The 23,642-nt window shown below is 39.6% G+C and overlaps 1 protein-coding gene, 2 long non-coding RNA genes and 1 pseudogene across 16 annotated transcripts in view; 2 read left to right on the forward strand and 2 right to left on the reverse strand.

Annotated features, from left to right (window-relative positions):
* LOC148721923 (uncharacterized) overlaps positions 1-3,279 on the reverse strand; it is a 16,104-nt gene extending 12,825 nt beyond the window's left edge. Inside the window, exons 1-3 of one of the 4 annotated variants that reach the window (XR_015992130.1) lie at positions 3,013-3,279; positions 2,474-2,884; positions 2,100-2,187 (exon numbers count right to left, since the gene is read on the reverse strand). This is a non-coding gene — a long non-coding RNA (uncharacterized LOC148721923). The remainder of the gene's footprint in view (positions 1-2,099; positions 2,188-2,473; positions 2,885-3,012) is intronic. The other 3 variants (XR_015992131.1, XR_015992129.1, XR_015992132.1) reach the window with 3 other exon arrangements.
* LOC111322785 (protein FAM124A) lies at positions 8-18,555 on the forward strand. Of its 11 annotated transcripts, none has more exons than XM_088734734.1 (3): positions 8-486; positions 5,560-5,646; positions 15,029-15,120. In XM_088734734.1, exons 1-3 carry the CDS (start codon positions 424-426, stop codon positions 15,047-15,049), a joined length of 171 nt encoding a protein of 56 aa, XP_088590860.1. In that variant the 5' UTR covers positions 8-423; the 3' UTR covers positions 15,050-15,120. The 11 variants fall into 11 exon arrangements, with proteins under 11 accessions (XP_088590860.1, XP_088590858.1, XP_088590859.1 ...); XM_088734732.1 differs by lacking the exon at positions 15,029-15,120 and adding an exon at positions 6,205-8,166; XM_088734733.1 differs by lacking the exon at positions 15,029-15,120 and adding an exon at positions 6,208-8,166.
* On the reverse strand, positions 11,814-23,463 carry LOC148721924 (uncharacterized). The gene is made up of 3 exons (XR_015992134.1): positions 23,323-23,463; positions 12,722-14,519; positions 11,814-12,117 (listed from the first exon to the last, which is right to left on the reverse strand). It is a non-coding gene; the product is annotated as an uncharacterized LOC148721924 (long non-coding RNA).
* On the forward strand, positions 18,726-21,072 carry LOC148721925 (uncharacterized; annotated as a pseudogene).
* Positions 23,464-23,642: the final 179 nt, after the last annotated feature.

The following is a 23,642-nucleotide window of genomic DNA, read 5'->3' on the forward strand; positions in this document are numbered from 1 at the left end:
GGTTATTTTTCTTCGTACACAAGGCTATTTTTGGTGCCCTACACAAATTAAAAGTGCGAAAATTTCAGGAGGTTTTCTTTGGTACAGAAGGCTCCAATATCCGCCTCTCTGATAAGCTCCCCATCTAGAACTGCAGCTCCTCTGGGTGATGATTTCTTTCACGGTCGAACCAGTCTCAGCGTAATATGCAGACCAATGCATATGAGCAACCTTGATATGATCTCATATAAACTAATATTACATTCTATGGTAGTGGTTGATCGGGGTGGGAGGGTCTTGGATGGGGTATTCGTATTGTTAGTGATTCTAGGGGCAAATGGTCTGAAAATCACCGGAAATGACGAAATCCCATTTAGCTTTGACTGCGCATATGATGTGGTGGGTCTAGTTTTCCTTTGAGTGGTTTGTACTAAACAACCAGGTATGCGCTTTGAGTTACAAGTTGGATTGGACTCACTGATTCATGTGTGGTTGAAGCGGCTTCAGGTAAGTAGATCATGATCAACTAAAATATTACGGCATATGAGTAAAGAAGTATTGCGCAAAGATAGCTCTCTTTAAAATTTAAGCTTGGCCCTGACCTAGAGAATTTTCTTGCTCAATGAAATGTTTAGCGCTGGACTGCACTAAGCCGGCGATATACGTGCTCACAACACATGCTATGACATGATGTTTGGCGACAGTTGTAAACAACGCTTACTTACATTTAGATAATCCTCTTTGTAGATATTTCACAACACGAATTTCACAAAAATGTGATAGCCTACACTGGTTATCCATTGCCCTCCAGGCATGTATTTTTTGCATGTAGCTCTAGAACACTTTTATTGAAGTATCAATGGCTTGTAACAAAGACACCTTTCGTCTGTGAGGGGAGAAGATATCTAACCAAGGGTCACCTCTGACAAAGCAAAAAGAATTACACTACGGCGTCTTGTTCTTTATTAGCCCATTCAGCTGACAATAAATCCAATTTTACTGAAAGTGGCTACTGTGTTGGTCTTCCTAAGTGGTGCTGTAATCAGTAACTCGCGGATCTATTGAGTGGCTGAGTGGTTACACGATATGTTTTGTTTCAATCCACGCCTAGCGGATACGTATTAGGAAACGTTCGTGTGTAACATCATTATAGACCTCTGCCGGAATGGCCAGTGGCATAAGGCACTAAAGAACTATTCATTAAAGTATAGAAGACATTCTCAAAGCCCTATTATCTTCTCTATACTGTTGAAAGCACCGTAGTTCAAAGGTCTTGAAAACGATTTATATGAACCGGACACCGGTCAATTACGCCGCAACGTACAAAAGAATGTTACAAGATCATTTCCTCTTCCAGGTGTCGTGTTGCGTAAATGATAATTTCACCGAAGATTTGGAGTGATCGCCATGCAGTTTCTTGCATTTCAGTTGTAAGAATTTAGTATTAAATTTCCTTGGCAATGCGCATGTAGTTATTTTGAGTTGTTAGCCCATATGGTAAAGCCCTCTTTGTTTTCCAGTCATTTGACTATTATTACAAGAGGTAGTTAAGTTCAATTTCCGTTTCTCTTTATTTTATGTTATTTGTTAAGACAAAGAACAACTGACTGATTCTAAAAACTATGTGTTCGTGGCCGTAAAATGGGTTGATCAGGTTCTTATGTCTCATTCAATCTCGGCTTGTAAATGCAGAATGCTTTTAAAAGAAGTTTTTCCTTTTCTGTTTGCTAAAAACAATGCATTTTGCTTCCAAAGGAAACTTGTTTCGACCTGAATGAAACTAGGGAAAGTAGCGGGTATTTGATAAAAGATGTTTTCTTCTTAACAGTCTGTTACATTTGGACATTTTTTAACATAATCTATGCGGTTTTCTTAATGCACTAAACACTGAAGAACAACTCAGTCCACATGCGGCCCAAACGTACTGTGTGTGACCCAGGTTTCAGTCTGGTGTGTGACTTTGGGTGTAAAGTTCATTAACAGCAATAACTAACATATTAAGATCGAATTTCAAGCGTACGTATGCGCCGTTAAAAAAAGGAAAAATTATAAAAAGAAAAGAAGAAATAAATTTTAAAGGATAATAAAGGGGAGGAATAAAACATGTGCAGTCTCCTTACCTTTTTTCCGTACCCGCTTTGTTGCCAACGGTCGTTTTAACGCTGTTTTGGCGACTTTCTTTGTAACGTGTGCGGTGTCACCAGTCAACTGTATAATAGGAAAACAAAAGCGAGGAATATATTATATGATGAAGTCTCCTTTCCTTTTTTTCCGTAGCTGCTTTGTTGTTTACGGTCCATTTACCGCTGTTTTGGCGACTTTCTTTGTAACGCGTGTGGTGTTACCAGTCAACTGTGTTTTTAAAAAACTCAAGGCTGGAAACTTCAACCGGTCCTGAACACCAACCGTCGCCACTCGAAGGCCGATAAATTGCACAAAAGGCGACCGATCTCCCTCAAATCTCCACCCACGAGAGTGCTTAGCTATTACCTACCCTTTCCAGAGGCAAAAGTTTCCAAATTCCGCTGCATCGATCTGAGAGCCGCTCCGTTTTACCACCCATTCTGGCTAAATCGCTTTGTAGGTACGCGTATTCTTTTGCCCTTACTACGGTAGTCTCCCTCGCAGCCGTTTTTTTTTTTGGATGTCACGCAACGCTCCCCCAAAAGAACGGCTCCTGACAACCGAACTACATTCCTTTCTCCGAAGTGGCCAATCACAGCTCGGGTTCCATTTTCAGGAACCTTTTCGCGCCAGACTCACCTTTTAAGACTCGTCCAATTAGATATCGTTTTCTATCGCGATCCTCATGTGGAAAACACAAGACAAATGGCGGTGCTTGAAGGAGCTTTTCGCAAAGCGTCGTCAAAGTTCAAAATTTTCCACAGGCAGCCCAAGCTCACTTCTAGAAAAGCAGACGTGACTCTTACAGTGTTGCGCAACGTTTTATATTTATAAAGGTTTGTATGAGATGTTATCAGTTTGCCTTAGAAGAGAGAAAAAATGTCTTGTTTTGAAATAAAATGGGCTTACCTTATTGGCTTGTTGTTTTCTTTGTTGATTCCTAGCGTCTCAGGCCATTTTGAAGCGTTTTCGGCGAGTTAGAGCTATGCTGGTGTTCAACTGCTAAAAGAAAGACAAGGCCGGAAACCTATTTTAGAAGTGTCCGTCGCCCGAAGCGAATAATTCCGCCAAAAAACTACCATCAATCTCGATTCCTCCAGAAAATCAAAGCAGAGATGTTGCCGTTCCATTTCCAATTCCTCCCACAGATCTTTCACTACCGATGCTTTTATCTCCAGATCGGTAGGCTTTCCAATTTCGAATTTGGCTGGTTGAAACATTGGTGAGCCCGTTCGCCGATTGCACATTATGTTGGGTAACAAAAATAAGCCCGGCGAGGGTAGCCAGCGGCCTGCAGTCGACAAACAAACCAGTTAGCTCCCCTAGTCCCCTTGAGAGGTTTTGTCAAGACCGCATTGTTTTTGATCCACCAATCAACATCGAATGGAAATGTGTGATCAAAACAATGCGGTCTTGACAAAACCTCTCGAGGGGACCAGGGGAGCTAACTGGTTTGTTTGTCGACTGCAGGCTGCTGGCTACCCTCGCCGGGCTTATTTTTGTTACCCAACACACTGTGCAATCGGCGAACGGGCCCACGAATGTTTCAACCAGCCAAATTCGAAATTGAAAAGCCGATCGATCTGGAGATAAAAGCATCGCTAGTGAAAGATCTGTGGGAGGAATTGGGAATCGAGTGAATGGAAATGGAACGGCAACATCTCTGCTTTGATTTTCTGGAGGAGTCGAGACTGGTGGTAGTTTTTTGGCGGAATTATTCGCTTCGGACGACGGACACTTCTAAAATAGGTTTCCGGCCTTGTATTTCTTTTAGCAGTTGAACACTAACATAACGCTATTTCGCCGAAAACGCTTCAAAATGGCCTGAGACGCTAGGAATCAACAAAGAAAACAACAAGGCAATAAGGTAAGCCCATTTTATTTCAAAACAAGACATTTTTTCTCTCTTTTAAGGCAACCCGATAACATCCCATACAAACCTTTATAAATATAAAACGTTGCGCGACACGGTAAGAGTCACGTTCGCTTTTCCAGTAGTGAGCTTGGGCTGCCTGTGAATTTTCGAGCATGATGCTCACCAGAAGCTTGCAATTAGAAAAGTTTTAGTCGAGAAAGAAGATGTTTTTGTTAAGCTGCCTACAGGATCCGGGAAATCGTTAATATATCAAGCACTCCCGCTCGTGTTTGACCATGTTACCGATGAAAGTGGTCATATTATTGTTATTGTTGTTGCGTTGTACCAACGTGCGGAAACACTCGATAATTCGGGCCGACTTCCATTACCGGTGATAAGAAGCCACGAACATAACTAATCGGGTTCACTCCAACTAGCAGCGGACTGGCAAATGAAGAAGTACAAGTAGTGTAGGAGACGTTGGCCGACCTTAATTGCAGTGTTCTCGAAGCCTTCGCCCGGTTTGCTGACGGCAAGCACGCGCTTTTTTCCTCCTGATCTCCATCTGTAGGTCGAAGCAAGCGTTTAGCCCTTGGCCTCGATTGAAAGGCGTCTTGTATTTCGTTTTGATTATTGATGTAATTTACTGTTTCTTATATATTTTGACTTTTATAATCTGTAGTAACCTCTTGAAGTAGTGCGAATAAAGAGTTTCAGTTCAGTTTTTAGCTTCTTCTACTTTCTCAGTTGCTCGCTGAAACTTTAAAAACCGCTCAAACAATCTATCTTTACCAGGGCACAACGATGAATATGTGAAACATTTTGAGCTCTCATTGACAAATTTCTTCATTGTTTCTCCCGACATGATAGCTAGATCATCTGCCACATCCACATTTTCGCGTGAAACCTTACGTCATTCAGATTTTCTGGTATGTGATTGGTCTGTTCAATAAGACCGCGAACAAACCGCAAGGACAATCAGAAAGGAATGTAGTTCGGTTGAAAGCAGCCGTTCTTTTGGGGGAACGTTGCGTGACATCCAAAAAAAAACGGCTGCGAGGGAGACTATTACTACGGGATTCAAATATCAAAATGCATCAGGTCGAATTAAACCTATGACTCCCCAGACGGTGTTGCTTGACAATCGGACAAACGTAACAACTTTCCTAACGATCCCCTGGATGGTCTTTTATTTGGTCAGATGCGCTTTGATATTTGAATCCCGTAGTAAGGGCAAAAGGATTACGCGTACCTACAAAGCGATTTAGCCAGAATGGGTGGTAAAACGGAGCGGCTCTCAGATCGATGCAGTGGAATTTGGAGGGAGATCGGTCGCCTTTAGCGCAATTTATCGGCCTTCGAGTGGCGATGGTTGGTGTTCGGGACCGGTTGAAGTTTCCAGCCTTGAGTTTTTTTAAACACAGTTGACCCGTAGCACCACACGCGTTACAGAGAAAGTCGCCAAAACACCGTTAAAAAGACCGTAAACGACAAAGCAGCTACGGAAAAAACGAAAGGAGACTCCATACGATATATTCCTCGCTTTTACTTTCCTTTTTAATTTTTTCTTAATTTTTTTCATAATTTTTCCTATTATACAGATGACTGGTGACACCGCACACGTTACAGAGAAAGTCGCCAAAACAGCTTTAAAACGACCGTTGGCAACAAAGCGGGTACGGAAAATGGTAATTAAGGAGACTGCACATGTTTTATTCCTCGCTTTTATTATCCTTTTAAATTTTTTAATTTTTTTTTCTAATTTTTCCTTTTTTAACGGCCCACATGTACGCTTGAAATTCGAACTTAATATGTTAGTTATTGCCGTTAATGAGCTTTACACCCAAAAGTCACACACAGCACGCTTGGGACGCCTGAGCTCAGTCGAACCTAGTCTGGTCACGTCCGAATTGATTTGTTGAAACACTTTACTACACAACTTTAAGAACATGTTAAGAACGTTGTCAGACTCAAATCGCAAAAAATAAAAATTATAAAAAGAACGTTCAGCCCGAGCCCCAAAATTAGACGTTCTTATTAAAAAAAAAAAAAAAAAAAAAGAGTGTACATAGGTTAATGTTTAGTTAGTTAATGCTTTAGTTTCCAGTAAAGACTACCTTCATTTGATCTTGCTGGCCAAAAAGTCATTAAGTTTTAACTCGAAGCTACGAAACTGACATAGCTATATCAACACGAGAGCCCATTACTCAATCGACAACATCGATAGTTATATCGGTCTTTCTTAGCAGCTGCGGACGTCCATTACTTGCCTCTTAGTTATCACTTGAACCTGACGCACCTTGTGAGCAGCTGGAGAAGAGTTGAGAATAAGTGTAGTGAACGCTTGGGATTTAATCAATATCAAATGAATGTCTGAGAAGTGGTCTTGAGTGGGAACACTTGGCGAACTGTAAAGCGACTGACTGGCGAAACAGTTTTGTCTGATCTACAATGAGTGACAAAAGTGTTGGCACTCTCTACCATTTCTTGAATTTTTAACTTTTATCTATCTCCCCCATTTAATTGTTACCTGGTATTGACAATATGGTCACCAATTTCAGACCGGCAACATCATTTGTTGGGAGAACGGGATCGGAGACTTTCATGATATTCATGAGCTATGAATTACAAGATTTCTGTTGATTATTTTGGTGGAGGCCGTTGTCGACCACCTACTAAGGGAGGGAGGAGGCGTGCCAACTATTTTTTCCATTCATTGTAGTGCACGGTTTCCTTTGGTTGGTTAATGAGCTTACTTTGTGTCAAATGGTTCAGCTGCTACGAAATCACAACTCACAATTCGTCACGATAATTAAAGGAGGCACTTTCCACAAGCCACGATTTGTTGTGAAAAATCCGTACTTTCATTGGACATTTTTCGTGGTTGATTACTGATATGAATACAAAGTTTCTGTACACATGTGGTCAAAGTATAAGAATAGCTCAATTAAATTCAAGCTCACTTAAACAGGTGAAATAATATTGGATAGCTCACGCAACCTTGTCCAGTTACATTCTATTATTTAGCACCCCCTTCCCCTAGCACGGAAAAAACAAAAAGGTTTTCAATCGTTTGAATTGAATTTGCTGAAGAAAATACAGGTGAAACAGTAATAACAGGCAGCCGGATTGACCGAACAAGATCGTGATCCCAGTTTCCAGTCATCATCATCATCATCATCATCATAAACTTTATTTCATCTCGAATTTTAGAGTAGCTTGTTGGAGCTAATATCTTCGAGAAAACATAAAATATATATATTTTCATACATATATCTGTACAAGGTCTAAAATACTAACTATACTAAAATATACTAAAATACACAGTATTTAGAAATATAATTATGTAACATATCAGTAGAAATTAACAGAAAAGTGAAAATAAGCGGGAGCGACTATACAAAGATACGGCCTTGGGCCTTGGATTATCTTTCTAAAGTCTTTAAATGCACTCATGCAAATATAGTCAGGCAGTGTATTCCATAGCTTAGCTGAAAAGTATGAAAATGAATTAAGGCCATAACTAGTGTTGGGGGGTGGGGTGTGAATTGTTGTCATATACACTAGCTTTTGAAATACTCAGTTTTTGATATGGCACCTCTTTGAAAAAAGATCAGTGTTTCTATCCAAACTTAAAGTGAATCCAAGTCAGTTGGGTATGCAATGAAGTCGGAACAGTCTCGAACGACAATACTACTGTTTTAACTGATTATTTATGTATCGATGAATCATCATTCCAGAATTACCACACACTGAGATTAGAGAGACAAAAACAGTTAAGAGAAGTTAACAGAAACAACTGAGAATTTGAGAAACGTTTTCCTAGCCCGCGCCCTCTGCAAAACTCCACAGTAGGACTAACATGGCGCATACTTTTGACATCTTCTACCAAAAGTTTTCAGACTTATATCTAGGAGGTTCAACGCCATCTGTTCAAAACCTCAAACCCGATCAAAGTTTAGCACCGGTCAAACCAAAAACAAGGTGATACTGAAGTAAAACGTTAACCCTGATTTCCGTGAAAAGCTTTCTTTTCCAGCCGCTGGACAGAATACAGATGTAACAATCGTAACAGGCAGTAACAGTTTAAATAGCAGTCACTGCTAAAAATAGCTAAAGTAAGATTTCTTGTGAGCTTAATAGTGCCAGGCTTGCTGATTCTAAAAATGTCAACAATTGTTAGGAATTTTTAAATTTCCTTTTCTCTACGTTGTCTTCTGAAAGATAGATTTATATTACTCACAACCTGAGTTATCAGTAAACGAAAGGGCCGGGCGGTTGCTCGAAACCCGATAGACGTCAATCCTGGGATAACTGCACACAAAACCTCGTTGACATGGCAATTAATTAATCCAGGATAAGAGCTACTCGTGCTTCGAACAACTCGGCCCAGTACTTTTTTTTCTGGAAGGAAATGGCGGAGGAGGAATGCAGCAGAGTAACAAATATCAAGAAAACTTTAGTACGCCACTCAAGAAGGTTAGGAAAATGATCAAAGAAAGCGAACACTTCAGGCGTTTTCAAAATAAATGTCAAGTCATATCTATGCATAAGCTGAAAGCACGTACAGTATATTTGTTTTTTGGACTGACCTTGATATAGGTATCATTCTCGCAGTAGTAGGGTGAACAATCAAGAAAAATGTAGCGGAATCGCTAATGAAATCTTACGATCCGAGCGAATTTTCAAATGTTCATTGAACGAAGATAAGACGTAATCGAACACTTGTCGAAAATTCTTTTTCATTCATTTCTACGATAAAACAGTTTGAACGTTAACTTAGGTGATTGCTTTCTTTATCAGGATGATAATTCTCGATCTCTTACGTTTTCTACAAGCCAATGACAATTTTATTACTGATTTCGGCACGAAGTTTGCTTCCGATATTATTCCTCTTTCAAAGCGGAAAATCTAACTCCACAGTTCCTGTTGTGAGTAGGCTAACTGCTGACACAGTTCGGGCAAATTCCGAAGTCCCCCGAAAAGTGTTGTGATGCGCATTTGATCATATCCATCTGTTAATTTGCGCAATATAAATATTAAATTATTATTATTATTATAATTATTAATTTTGTGATGTCCTTATTTCAATTTCCAATATTCTAGTTAAATTAAACCCCTTATTTGTCAGAACACTGAGCTTAAAAAATTACGCCGAATGAAGCGAATGTGCGTCTTTATTTTTCACAATATATTCGTTTTTCTACACTTCTTTAGCTAAATACGAAGTAATTGCACAATTGTTAAAACTTATTTGTCTAATTGAATCATTGGGTATTTTGTATGTTAATTGATCGCGTTGTTCAGATATTTATTATCCAATATTTTGAGTGCTCGACACGCCTTTTAAACAGCGTCACGGTTAATTTTCTGTTAACTTCTGTTTTCAAAATTACTTGACGTTCTTGAAGGCGCGAAAGCTCAACCTATCTAATGAACGATCAATCTGGTAATACCAACTAAGCTGAAATTGTAAATTGGCCACCGTAAAGAGTTAAAAAGCTGACGTTTGCATGGGGCCTCTGTGACTTTTGCATGGGGGCTCTGTGCATGGGGCCTCTGAGTCAGAGCTAACTATAGCCCAGCAGTTTTTAGATCGTTGTTTTAAACGTAAATACATATCTAAGAAATTAGTGATAGGTGACTTACTTAAAACGCAAGATCACAAAATTTGTCGCAAGGTTTCAACTATCCTGAGCCATCCTCTTAGAGCCTACTTCCCTGAGACCAAGATCACGAGGTATAATTTGAGAAATAAATCCCCTGTCATGCCCGCTATTCGCACAAACCGTTTTAAGAATACATTTTTTAATAGAATTGTTTTTAAGTATAATGTAGCTTTGTGAAAGTGTACTTCCTGTATTAGATGTAACATAAGATATGTAATTTTATCTTTTGAACAATAAAGACACACAGACACAGACACAGACAGACGTTTCGAGCGTTAGCCCTTCGTGAGAAACTACCTTACGTATGACGCACGATCTTTCGCAGTAGATAGCGCTATTTATGCAATAGCGAAAATCAGACCTGAAAAAAATCAGGCCTGTACGGGATTCGAACCAATCGTTCTTTAGTTTCCTCTTTATGACTCAAATTTTAATGAGAGAAGTTGTCAATTCTACAAATTTAGATTCTTCAATCATCCTTGTCAACCTTTTTACAGTCTTTGTTTACAGGAAACAAACACTTGAACATCAACTGCCGCCATCAACAAGTAGTACAATATATTTTTTGATGACGCAATTGCGTGGTCACACATTTCCCGGGTATGTACTTCTGCATGGGAACGCCAATTTCCTTTCCTTTCTTTACAACCCACTGACTACTCGAACAGTTTTGGACCCAGTTCTGGCACAAGCCGTAACATTCGGTGAGTTTACTTGAAATTTTGTCTTCCTTACAGACGATCTAAACTTGAAACTACAGTTTTACATTTGTCACTCAGTTATCCCTTTTAATTTCTCCAGCTTTTTTCATCGCATAAAATGCTTGTTTACCTCAATTCGAATATTACCGGACTCGTACTTAATACAAAAACATCTTTAATTGTTGAGTCTTTTAGCGTCTCCTAGACTCATTTAGTGATTTTTTTCCCTGTCTTCGAGAGGCGAACAAAATAAACTCGAAGAATACTTTTGTTTGATAGTATGAGTCAATGTTTCTTACAAAGGTGCCATCTGACGCTTCAGCGTCCAATTCCGCCAAGAGATAAAAAGAATTGAAAGAAAAACGAACAATTTGATTCAAATCGTGACTCTGGAAAGATAACTTGAAGCGGTTAATGCAATCCGGTTGCTTCCGGACGAAATGTCTTCTTCACGACGGAATTGACAATATTTAAAATTTGGAATTAAAATTTTTAGTTAACGTGTTGTTTTCGGTTTGATTGGTTTTGGATAACGATCAAGAGCTTTCAAGATGAAAAAAAGAAAAAAAAATCCTGCGTAATTTTTACAAAATTTCTTTGTTTTCAAAAATGTACAGTATTGTTTATTCCCATGTGTTAGAATTCAGCAGAAGCGCCTTCCGCTAAACAATTCTTTGTTTAAAATGTTTTCATTACCATATGAAGTAAAATATATTCACGTGTTTCCATTGGCTCTTCGTTCGTGAAAAGCTTTTAAAAGGTATTTGACGTGTTTTGTTTTCGAAAGAAGAGACAATATGACAACCACTAGACATCTCTCATCGGCTATTTATGGTAATGGCGTTCTTAAAATTGATGCATAAAGCCGACGGTACGAAAGTTGGCAACGTTTTGTTTCGCAACCCGCGTACTGTCAAAAACAAGAAACACTTTCGAAAACCTGGCCAGCATTCAGAAGAACTGAGGATTTTTTTTGAGATATTTCAACTCGGTGGTAAGTTGTTGTGTTGATTATTTTGTGATCTACGAGTCGAGAGGAAATTGGCGAAATAGACCGCGCGAAACTAAATTAGTCTAGCGGCCACCGTCACTCAGACATGGTCATGTTTCCTTTAAAATCATTTGTACGCTCCTGAAATCTCCGGTGTGTTTAGATCCAGGACTCAAACTTACAAGTTTATCTTAGGTGACACGGTATGTCATTTGTTTCAGAATGTACTTGCCACGTACTGAAATCCTTTTAAGTCGAGAAATTTTGCAAATCGATCTCAACTCTCGAAGAATGTGTATAGCGGTTTCAAGCGGGAAACCTTGCTTCTGTTATGTTTTTTTTCCGATTACTTCTACCTTCTTTCCTTACCAAGAATATCGAGGCTTTGATTTTGAGACATACAATTTCTTTCGTAGCCATGTCAACTGTTCTGGTCATAAAACTCACTAAAACATTGTCATTTTTAATATTTATTTTTCTCCTCGTGTCAAAACTAAAATTCTTTTCAACGCAGTATTTTTCAGCGTTCCCACGTGCTGTGAGGTGACAGCTGTGAGGAAGAATGGTTTTTGAATACGATTTTCTAGCTTTTTCAATTTGAATTCTGAAATGCAGACCTAGTTTCAATTTAAAATCAAACTGTATAAATTACTGCGTCTGTACTTTATGCAGATGCTTCTCGGGAATTACTAATATTTTATATGCTATACCAACCAAATCGACATTAAGAATTTTGTAAGAATCATAATATTACCTGCTTTTTCTAAAGATATAAAAGCCTTAGAGGCGCAAATTGATCTGAAATCAAACAAACGAAAGAGAGCACATTTATCCTCAATAGACTTTATGTATGGATTGCGTGATACAACTTGCTACCTTGGGAAATCTTTTTTAACGCCATTTCCTAATAAATCGGCACTGATAAATAAAGGTAATAACTATTGAGACGCTGTAAGAATCTACCGAAGTGTATTTACCACTTCGTAAATGTAAGTGAAGTGCTCTTGTGCCCTTATATTCACAATGGTCGTTACTGAATGCAGTCGATTTGTGTACTCTCTGAACATATCTCCGTCTTTGCCAAACATTTGACTTGAGTTTAATTTTTTTTTCCGCCGGATATCTGAACTAGTTGTTCCTATAACAAAGTTACGGTTACGCCTGAAAACTGATAAGATCCTCCAAGTGCGAGCTGAAAATCGTGGCTGTTGCGGTTATTGTTTTCCCAATTCCTCGTTACATAAATGCAAAGTAAGTGATTTTGTCAAACATCGCACTTGAATCATCATGTAACTGGCGACGTTCGCGTTTTCTGGAAATTCCTTTAAGCTTCATGGTAAATCTTTCACTCATGGACGAGTTTAAGGAGTTTTACGTTTGATAATATGCAAAAGATTCTTACCACTGAGTGATTGCGTATTACATCCAATGTTCCAATGATTTGGGTAACCACTCAAAAAAGCTCACGTAGATTTCGATCAAAATTTAACTTAGAGAGATACTTAAAAGAAACTTTGTTCTAGTATTTTGAAATAGTGCTTTATCAGAGACGAGTTTCAAGAAGTCATAACGAAACTCAGGGAAGTGAATATTGAACCACTTGAAGGTAAACAAAGGGCATAAGTTATCACAATAGAATTCTGCGCCAAATGCAAATAATCCTATAATTGAATGTGTGAATTAAGAAAAATGCAATTAACAGTTCCTGGGTTCATACAATAAATATTAGAGAAGAGCACCATTGATTAACTTAAGCCATTCAAGTTTCTCAGACCTTAGATGAGTGTTTTTTAGTCGTGAAATAACTGCATATGGGACCTTAGATGTAATTTCAATCTAACCTCAATCTTTGCGTCAAAAGAGACGAAGTACTGCTTTGTATAATTACTCAGAAAACTGTTAATTACCAATTATGACATAATGTACATAGTACGAATCGTCTGATCAGTCCATTCAGTTTCCAAGCGGATGCTTTATCAGGTTAGAGAGCTCGCACGTAACTACCTATGTCATAAAGCAATATAGAGCATTTTTTTCTGGGCTCTATAAAGTGATAAAGCAATATAAGAATTAAATTATTATTATAATATTATAAAGCTTCGTTATAGAGCCCGGAACAATGTGTACTATTATTTAAATCATGTTCAGTGATAATTCCAAAATAAACCAAGCCAACGTGCAACTGGAGAGAATCTTAATCGCTTTAATCTTCTATTACAAACGTCAAACTACCCATAGATACATTGTACTGCAGACAGACTGAGATAGTGGTACATGGCTTCTTTCCTCCTCAGCGACTGGTAACCATGGTGAATAAGTTTTTAATAGATTAATATATCTACACAGAATGGGGTGATCCCCGGTGTAATAGCCACAGCTGACGTCATGAGTCGCATACTATCAAACTTCAAATAGATACAACTCTGAGTCACGGTAACTGTGTAGTTCTCGGTAGTTCTCTGGTTCTTGTGGTTCTTATACTGTCGGACTTCAGATAATATAACTCTTGGGCACGGTAATTGTGTAGTTCTCTGGTTCTCGTGGTTCTGTTGGTTCACGCGGTTCACGCGATTCTCGTAGTTCTCTGGTTCTTCTGGTTCTCTTGGTTCACGCGGTTCTCGTAGTTCTCTGGTTCTTCTGGTTCTCTTGGTTCACGCGGTTCTCGTAGTTCTCTGGTTCTTCTGGTTCTCTTGGTTCACGTGGTTCTCGTAGTTCTCTGGTTCTTCTGGTTCTCTTGGTTCACGCGGTTCTCGTAGTTCTCTGGTTCTTCTGGTTCTCTTGGTTCACGCGGTTCTCGTAGTTCTCTGGTTCTTCTGGTTCTCTTGGTTCACGTGGTTCTCGTAGTTCTCTGGTTCTTCTGGTTCTCTTGGTTCACGTGGTTCTCGTAGTTCTCTGGTTCTTCTGGTTCTCTTGGTTCACGCGGTTCTCGTAGTTCTCTGGTTCTTCTGGTTCTCTTGGTTCACGTGGTTCTCGTAGTTCTCTGGTTCTTCTGGTTCTCTTGGTTCACGCGGTTCTCGTAGTTCTCTGGTTCTTCTGGTTCTCTTGGTTCACGTGGTTCTCGTAGTTCTCTGGTTCTTCTGGTTCTCTTGGTTCACGCGGTTCTCGTAGTTCTCTGGTTCTTCTGGTTCTCTTGGTTCACGCGGTTCTCGTAGTTCTCTGGTTCTTCTGGTTCTCTTGGTTCACGTGGTTCTCGTAGTTCTCTGAAAACGAATAAACAGTATCAGTATGCATACGAATACTTTTCACCGTTACGGTAACTACCGCTGACAGCAACTACCAACTGGTGTGGAAGACATCATTAATACATAGCAGTTATTACGATCATCATGTCAAAATATTTCAACTGAACTTTTTCGGTTCACTTTTGTAACTTTATAGCTGGCATTTATCAGAGTTTGTGTTCTTTTCATCACTAAGGACATACACATAACTCTATGGGCCGGTTATTTACACAAGGTCTAACCCAAACCGCGGTTTTACACAATCAGCGGGCCTCAGGCTTTCTCTGTAAAAGCGTTGATTTAATGAAATAGATATCTTTCCACAGGTACCATTCGGCCCTTTTAACGCTCTTCACAAATATTAACGTTCAGATAAAATGTTCAGCTAAATTTAGGATTGTTTAGGGCGGGGTTTTGTTGAAAAGCGGCTAAACTTTGTTTGAATAATCAGACCTAATCTAATACAATTTCTCTGTTTCGGTTTGCAGATAAGTCGAGAGAATGTTTAAATGAGGCATGTTTCAAGTTGGTGTGGGAAATAGACAACGTCGATAACAAAGAAAAGATTGGCTCAGTATGGAAGAAGAGTTTGCCTCGAACGACGAAGGCTTCGACGAAAACATTTTAGAGGAAGAGAATTTTCAAGCGGCTCCAGACCCTTATAATTGCACTCTACAAATATACGTCAGAGGGGGTGAGGCCAACTCCCTTAAAAGGCTCTTTTCGCCGTTCCTCGAGGGGATGGACCCTACATTTCAATTCATTTCAATTGATGAAAGTAACGATGGTGAGTCCGCATTGGACTCTTGGAAAGATGAAAATGATGATCCCAGCATTTTACAATGCCAAGCAATAAGCATTGTTCTGTTTCTTTACGAAACGTTTGGTCGTTTATCAGCCAGTTATGTCCAGAACAAATTAAATTTTCTTCCTTGGAAATTTCACCATCGGGTAGAGTTACCAGCCGACGCGAGACCACGAGTTACTGCACTCCAAGACTTTTACCAGACATTTCCCGGGCTTCCACTTTGGTCCATTTGCCCGGTGCACTTTGGAAACGAACACTTGCGTTTTCATATTTTTACGCGGAACTTTATACAGATGAGGTCATTCTACGAGGTGTTAACTGCGAAGAAAGCCATCAGTGGTTCGCCTGGATTTTGTTTCTTTACCCTTTATTCTCAAAGCGGCTTTGACGTTCAGCTTTCGCTTAAACATTTGCCGCAAATATGCCCAAAACCGTCGAAATCTGTGCGATTAAAGTTAAAAATAAAGGATATTGATACAATACTACCTCATCTGGGAGAGCAGCCTCTTCTGCAAAAAGAAGATGGACGGTGGATTGTGACTGACCCCGACGGAAACGAACTGATCCTAGAGGAGACTGACCCGAGTCATGCCAGAACGAGGACAGGCAGACTACATTCCAGTACAAGTCTAGAAACCTCAGACTACGACACAGCTTCTATCGACACGGAGAGTTTAGCGGGGAGCATGAACCATTCGCCTCACGGAACTTTGAATGCAAGTTTTTTGGAGAGTTTTACTTTATTATGAGAATTAATATGCATAAGTGACCGATCATTATTTACCACCTGTGATTTGGGTTGTGTCACCATAAGATTTACCTGATTCTCCTCCCCCTCTCCCTCCCCCTCCCTTTAGGCTCCGTAGTATTTTAATAATTCCCCTTCATCGGCAGTCTATTTTCTTTAGTCCCCTCTTTATACTCTGTTAGCGACGACTGATCTCTCCGCCCCCCCCCCCCAAAAAAAATCCTCCAACCTCCCCGTGATAGATAATGATTAGTCCCTAACGAGTCATCTTGACTTAAAGGGAGGGAGGGAGGTATTTGTAAACCTTCTCCTAGTTGCGATCTCATGATCCTTTTAATTTTCCTTTTAACTGATTCTCGAGAGAATTTGGTGTTATATCGACCACACACCCTACAACTGATGCATTCTCATCCTTTTTGGCCAGAAAAATTGGGAGAAAGAATCGTATGTTCATACCCCTCAGATGTGAGCTTTTCGGTTTGGCACGAATAAAAGATCTTGCCAGCACAAAAATTAATGCCAGTAAAAGTATAAAGACTAATTCAGATATTGCCAAAATTACCCCACTCCCCGACCGATTGACCATCTCCCCCCTTACCCCCTCCCCCGACACAGAAGAACACCACAAAATTTCTAGTCTTAAGATCACTTTTGTCTTAGCGGGTAGGATCTTTATTCTTAAATGTGCATACAAATATGAATCTGAAAGGATATAGCGATGAGGCCCGCCATAAATGAAGGGGGTCTATTCAGTACACAAAATTTTGACAAAGTGTTTTTTACCTTGTTAGACCATATAATTTTCCACTACTGCTTTTCAACACGAGAAGACACACAGGGCTTGCACTGTAAGTATCCCGGAGAGCTTCATACAATAATTTTCTGTTATTATAAGGAATTGTATGGAGCTTTTTAGCATTAGTCGTGGCGCGGTGGGTGTTGTCACGTATGATCCTTGCGTGGATCATACATGACAACACCCGCCGTGCCTCGACTAATGCTAAAAAGCTCCATACAATTCCTCATAATTTTAATATAAGGAATTGTATGGAGCTCTCCGAGATACTTACAGTGCAAGCCCTGTGTGTCTTCTCATGAATGTTAGTTTGAAGGCTTCTGTCGTGTTTTGTAAATGAAAACCTGTTATGAGACGTGGGTTATCATGGTTCGAATTTGACAGTTTGAATCACACGTTGCAGTCAAGAAGTGAACAGTCGATGATGGAAAATTGATTTTCTTGAAATATTTTTGTATGAAAGCTCTCAACTGATTTTGAATGAAGATAAGATATTTTTTTGTGTTTATGTCACAAACATTTACTGCACAACGTGTGTCATGAAAGGAGATTAATCAATATTCTGTATTTAATTATTTAAATCTGAAACTAATGACTCTAATTTAGAATGTATACTTGACGATTTTCTTAATTTCGTTTATCAACATTATTAGGAAAATTTAAAATCAAAGCAAGAGTTCGTGTTGCTCTGTTTAGAGGGCTGGAGTTAAGAATAGGTCTGAAGTATTGATTATTTGTGAGGTATTTTGGATTGCTGTCGTTCTCAATTCACCCGTGCTACTTATCAGTACATGTTCCGTTCAAAATCTTCATAAGCATTTACACAAGTACATCCGGCAATCCTTTTTCGCACTGGCTGATCAATTCGATTTCATGGCGTGTTCATCTGCCATGCTGCTTACTGTTCGTCTTTGAACCCTTGAATTCTTGATCTGTGATTGTCAAAGTTCTTCTCTCTAGCTACTACAGATATCCTTGTTAATAAGTTGGATATATCAACAAAGTTGAAATGGTAAATTGGCCACCGTAACGATTACAAAAGCTGACGTTTCGAGCGTTAGCCCTTCGTCGGAGCGAACAGAGGAATTGTGGGTTGTGTGTGCTTTTAAAGGCAGAAAATGGAGCTACGTTATTGGTGGGAACATGGCAACGAGAAAAAGATAAATTAATTAGTGGAATGAAAAGCGTTCGTTGATCCCAGTGGGATTTAGACTGCCGGTTTGAAAGGTGAGCTTTTGTTCAAGATTTTTACGGCTTTCCGTGCCACCTAAGTGCAAGGAAAGACCACAGATTGCCATATGTTGCTTAGAATGATTAGGTAAATTAAAATGTCTAGCGACTGGTTTCGATGTGTCCTTGTCATTCCTTTCCACGTCTCGAAGGTGTTCTCGGAATCGGTCACCTAGTCTTCTGCCTGTTTCGCCGATGTATATCTTTTTGCAATAAGTGCAAGTTATGCAATAGTTTACTTTGGCGGAGGTGCACGTGAAGTGATCGGTGATCTTAAGGTGGTACGATACAAAAAAAAATGCAATTTTTGTTGAAAATGAGTCTATTTTTTTTCCATTCGATTTCACTTCTAAAGGCTTTTGTTTAATAGCCCCAAATGTCTTTTTGTGAATAATTTGTCAGGAAATAGTAATAAAATGCAATTTCTAAGGCACTGTTGTTCCGTTGCCATGGAAACGCATATTTAAATGCGTCCTTTTAGGGCCTAAAAGTGCGATTTCCTCCCAGATCAAAGCAAGCTGATTGCGTCTTGAGTAAGCTATTGGGAGACTGGGGCCCAACAATGACTTTCAGCCTCGTTTTGATATATTTCGGAGAGCAGCCGTTATTATCAATCATTCAGTTGTGAATTTTCGCAAGTGAGAGAGCTTCAATCATCAAAATGCCGAAATTTTCGTCTCAGAGACGCAAGAAGCGCAAATTTTATGGAAATCGCTTTTCAAATAGTCCAAGAATTAACGAAGAAGAGTCGATTGTTGTCGAAAGCGCTTCGAGTGGGATACGTGAATCCACAGACGGCATTTCACATGATCAGAGCGAAGCGAAGGAATCTTCGGCTTCGTATCGAAAGCTTCAATCAACTTCCCAAGAAGACAAACCCAAGCCTAAGCTGATCAAGGTAGATAAAGAGGAAACCAGTCCATCCATTACAGGGTTCAGGTTCTGTGATATGGAGGTGCTATCGTCCGTTTTTTCTTTGCTACGTTGTGGCGAATGCGGCGATTTCAGTCTTTTGTTTATGGAAGATAATTTGAAACGGAAGGGATGTGCGTCAACTTTGCGTTTGCTGTGCGAGCAGTGTGGATGGAAACATTCATTTTGCACATCAAAAAAGCAAGGAAAGAGTTTTGAAGTAAATCGGCGAATCGTTTATGGTATGAGAACTCTTGGAAAGGGTTATGCTGGTGCAAGGAAATTCTGCACAATTATGAACAATGCCTCCACCTCCAAATGAGAAAGCTTTCCTCAGCAACTCGCGCGTAATCGGCCGTCACATGAAAGCGATTGCAAAGGAAACAATGAAAAAGGCAGGAGAAGAAGTTTTATCTCTCAAGAAGGATGTAAATTCTTCCGAAGGTCTACCTGTGAACTGTGGTGTTCGTCACGCAATGGTTGTGTGACTGTCATATCTATGGACACAGGAAAGGTTCTTGATGTGGAGGCCCTAAGCCAAGGATGCAAACAGTGTGAGCGGCATGAACAAATGGACAAGAATTCTCTCGAATATCAGATGTGGAGAGCTGATCACACCACTTGCAAGTCAAATTTCCAGGGATCAGCACCTGCTATGGAACCAGAGGGTGCAGAGCGCATATTTCAAAGGTCTGTTGAGCTGCACAATCTCAGGTACACTGAATTTTATGGGGATGGGGACAGCAAGAGTTTTTCCAGGATAAAGAATATTTATCAAGATGCTGGAATTTTTGTGGAAAAGAAAGAATGCATTGGTCATGTGCAGAAGAGGGTTGGAACTGCACTTCGCAAATTAAAACGTGACAATCCAGGCCTTGGAGGCAGAGGGAAACTCACAGATAGTCTAATTGATAAACTGCAGAACTATTATGGCATTGCCATAAGGTGCAATGTTGGAAATTTGGCTGGAATGAAGAAAGCTATCCATGCTAGCCTCATGCATTGTGCCTCAAGTGAGGCACGCCCACTTTATGACCACTGCCCAACAGGTAGTGCAAGTTGGTGCAAGTATCAAAAGGACAAAGCCAACCATACGAATTTCTTTAAGCATGGACCTGGCCTTCCTTTACCTGTTATTGCCAAGCTAAAGCCTGAATATATTCGACCTAGTGAGAACAACTTATTGCAGAAGTGCTTACATGGCAAGACACAAAATCAAAATGAGTCTTTGAATGGCATGGTATGGCAAAGGATTCCAAAAGAAATTTATGTTGGAAGGGAGACATTAGAATTAGGACTTTATGATGCTGTTTCTTATTTTAATATTGGTTCAATGAGTATTATTAAGCTTTTCCAAGCCCTTGGTATTCCTTCTGGCAAATATACCGAGGAGGGTTGCAGACTCCAAGACCAGCTTAGAGTTAATATTGCGCAACATAAAAGCAAAGCTACTACCAAGAAGCGACGCAAAGTGATTAGGGGCCTTAAAAAACGAAAAGATGACCATAATAAGCAAACTGAAGGAGTCAGCTATGGCCCTGGTCAGTTTTGAACAATTCAATTCATGGAAACTGTGTTCAAGTCTTGAAAAAATCAGTTTAAAAACTTTAAACCAGTTTTCTCTCAATTTCAAATTTTATGAAACTACCGACACGCTAGCAAAGAAAACTTTCCAGCATTTTATTCAATTCTTCTCATTTTTGGAGTGAGAGATCTCAGTATATTTTTGCATGCAATGAACTAGAAACATACACTTAGGTGCATCTTTTGTTGTTAAATGACCAAAATGAGATTGCTCATTTTATCAATTCCTGAAAGTTGTTGTGTTTTCTTTAATATTTTCCATTCTATATGACTGAGAGGTGTTTCTGTAGTTCATTGCATGCAGGTGCATGTAAAGATCATTGTCTAAAAATTTTGTGAATTTTTAATCTAATGTTAAAGAGTTATGACTGTTCTTGTTTGGTTGCCCACCGGGGGGCATCATTTGCTAATTCTCAGCAGCAATAATAAAATATCAAGTCAAAAACTGCAAAAATACAGTTGTCTCCATGTGTCAATTTAGGTGATATAGATAACTTTTTGTAAAAAAACATGAAAAAATGTTGATTTTTTGAGGGTTGTACCACCTTAATGGATCGTTTAGGTCCCGATATTTTATCAGTGTTGTGAACGAAAGGACACGTTTTGCATCGTGCACGAGCGCATTTAAAAGTGCCTGGTTGGTCTAAGGAGCTTAAGCAACCACGACGACGAACGGAGGACGACGACCAGAAGTAGGAAGAACGTCACTGCGCAAGCGCGAACCAAGAATTCCGTCGTCGTCTTGTCGTGGACGACTTGAGAAGGACCTGTTTCACGTCGTCGTGAACTTTCGAACTTCAAAGCAGTTTTTCTCATCAAGAGGTGCGGATTTATTGTCAGTTTTTAGACAGTCTATGGCCGGTTGGAGTTTGTATTCGCTTCTTCGTTTGATTTAAACCACCCTGTTCGGTTTTCTAAACAAATGAAATTCGAAAACCCACCAACTCATATTCCTTCCTCCGCACAACAGATGTCAAGTCAAGCGGTGAAAGCGACCACGTAAGGTTTAAATTTATTTGAGTATATTTTATGAAAGAGCGCTGTTTATCATTTTTATTGAATGAAAAGTTTTAAATGGCAGTGTAATACACCTCTGAGCTCGGTCAAAAGCTGTGAATGGAACTGCCGGATTATTGCTACTTAAAAATTTTGCGTGTTGCTGTTCTTCAACTGAGACGCTTTAAACAACAAAGAATTCTTCAGATCGGTGTGTTAACATGAGCTTGAATACCTGTCAGGTTTTCCGAATCTATTTTCAAAATGTTTGATATAGATTTACAGCCATAAAAATTATTCCGACAAAATCACACGGGAAAAAATAGTATTCTTGGGTGAAGCGCGACGACTGCTATCTGTGCCGATAGCTAGCTAGCATTGATTAAATTGACAGACTTACGTCGTTTGCTCGCCAAAGGAAGGAGCATCAAAGGTAGAACATATCAGGCTAAAGCATGTTGAAAATCAGACAAACCTTGTGCAACTGAATAGGTTTGTTTTTATATCAGCAACACTTAGAACTGAATTTAAATCTCAAATAACTTGCGTAAAATTTAATATTTTAAACTTTTGCGATGCGTAAATTATTGTAAATAAAGCTAAAGCTTAATAACTCCTTGGACTGTTGATGTTCAAGAAGTGAATAACCTACTCTCGAACTTCCGATATATATGTGGAAATTTGATCCATGAGTGAGAAGAAGAAGGTTTTGGACGTCTATGAACGATGTCCCGCTAAAAACAACGTCCTCGTTCCAGACCCTCCGCGATTACTTGACGTCGTCGTCGTCCCTTTCGCCGTGGTTGCTTAAGCTCCCTATTAGTCTGAAAAGAACTTCTGACCAAAAAATTGCCCATGTTTTAGTCGCGTTTGAATGAAATGAGCGGAGGCTGCGAAAAGATAGTGCTTGTCTCTGGATCGTTTTGAAGTAATTTAAAGTTTTTAAGAATGATGGATTTAACTGAGCGTTTGTGAGGGTGGAACGTGAGAGTGAATGGAATGCGGTCGGAATCTTCCTTTTGCGACGTTTGTAGTGCTGAATGTCGATCAATAAGTTGAGCGCGGTGGTAACCCGCTTGAACGACGGAAACAGGGTAACCACGTTTATCGAAGAACTGGCACCTTGACTCTGATTTGTGGTGGAAGTAATCACTACATAAACGACGAAGTCTTAGAAACTGAGAAAAAGGAATGGAATTCTTAACGTGAGATGGATACGAAGACGAATATAACAAGTAATTATACGAGTCTGTAGGTTTAAAATACACACTAGTGCATAAACCGTTACCTTCAATTGAAACTTTGATGTCTAAAAAGGATAAAGAATTGTCAGAAATTTCCCAAGTATATTTCAGAGCCGGGTGAAAAGAATTGACTGCGGTTATGAATTGGGTGAGCTCCTCTCTGGTAGAGGAGGTAGCGCCGATACATTCGTTGACGTAGCGACCGTAGAGTTCAGGTTTAGACCCGTTGTATTGGCTGAAAAATTGATGTTCGACAAAACCTACAAAACGATTGGCATTGCTAGGTCCCATTTTGGTGCCCATGGCTACACCATTGGTTTGTTTGAAGAAGTTGTTAATTAATAAGTTACGGGAATTTTCGTGCTAGATCAAGATAACGATTTCCACTTAATAAGTTTGAGCATATATGGAAAATTTAGATGTCAATCACTTCTGGGAGTTAAAGCCGGGTTAACTTTCTTTACCGCTTAGTGTGCTTCCCCTCCGTCGGTTTTCAGTGGGCCGCTTTCCTTCCCATCCTCACGTCCTGCTGCTCTCGTTTTTGTCCTACACTCAAAGTAACTGCTGAGACCCATTCGGGATCCGCAAAGTTCAGTTGACGAGAGTGCTGCAGATGAGTTACAATTTGATTCAGTTTTAAACGATTCTATTCAGCAATAATAAACCTTACCAAAACATGACAATGTTTGCCAAACATTGTCATGTTTGATGACAGTGGATGGCAGGAAGGACTCTTTGCGTAAACTTTCCTTCTGAGAAGTCGGATAATGTCTTTGATCGATAT

The sequence above is a fragment of the Stylophora pistillata genome, chromosome 10 (genome assembly GCF_964205215.1).
Source record: "Stylophora pistillata chromosome 10, jaStyPist1.2, whole genome shotgun sequence".
Taxonomy (NCBI): Eukaryota; Metazoa; Cnidaria; class Anthozoa; order Scleractinia; family Pocilloporidae; genus Stylophora; species Stylophora pistillata.

Excerpts from the sequence above, each read along its gene's own strand:
- LOC111322785 (XM_088734727.1), top strand. The coding sequence starts at position 15,117 with ATGGAAGAAGAGTTTGCCTCGAACGACGAAGGCTTCGACGAAAACATT.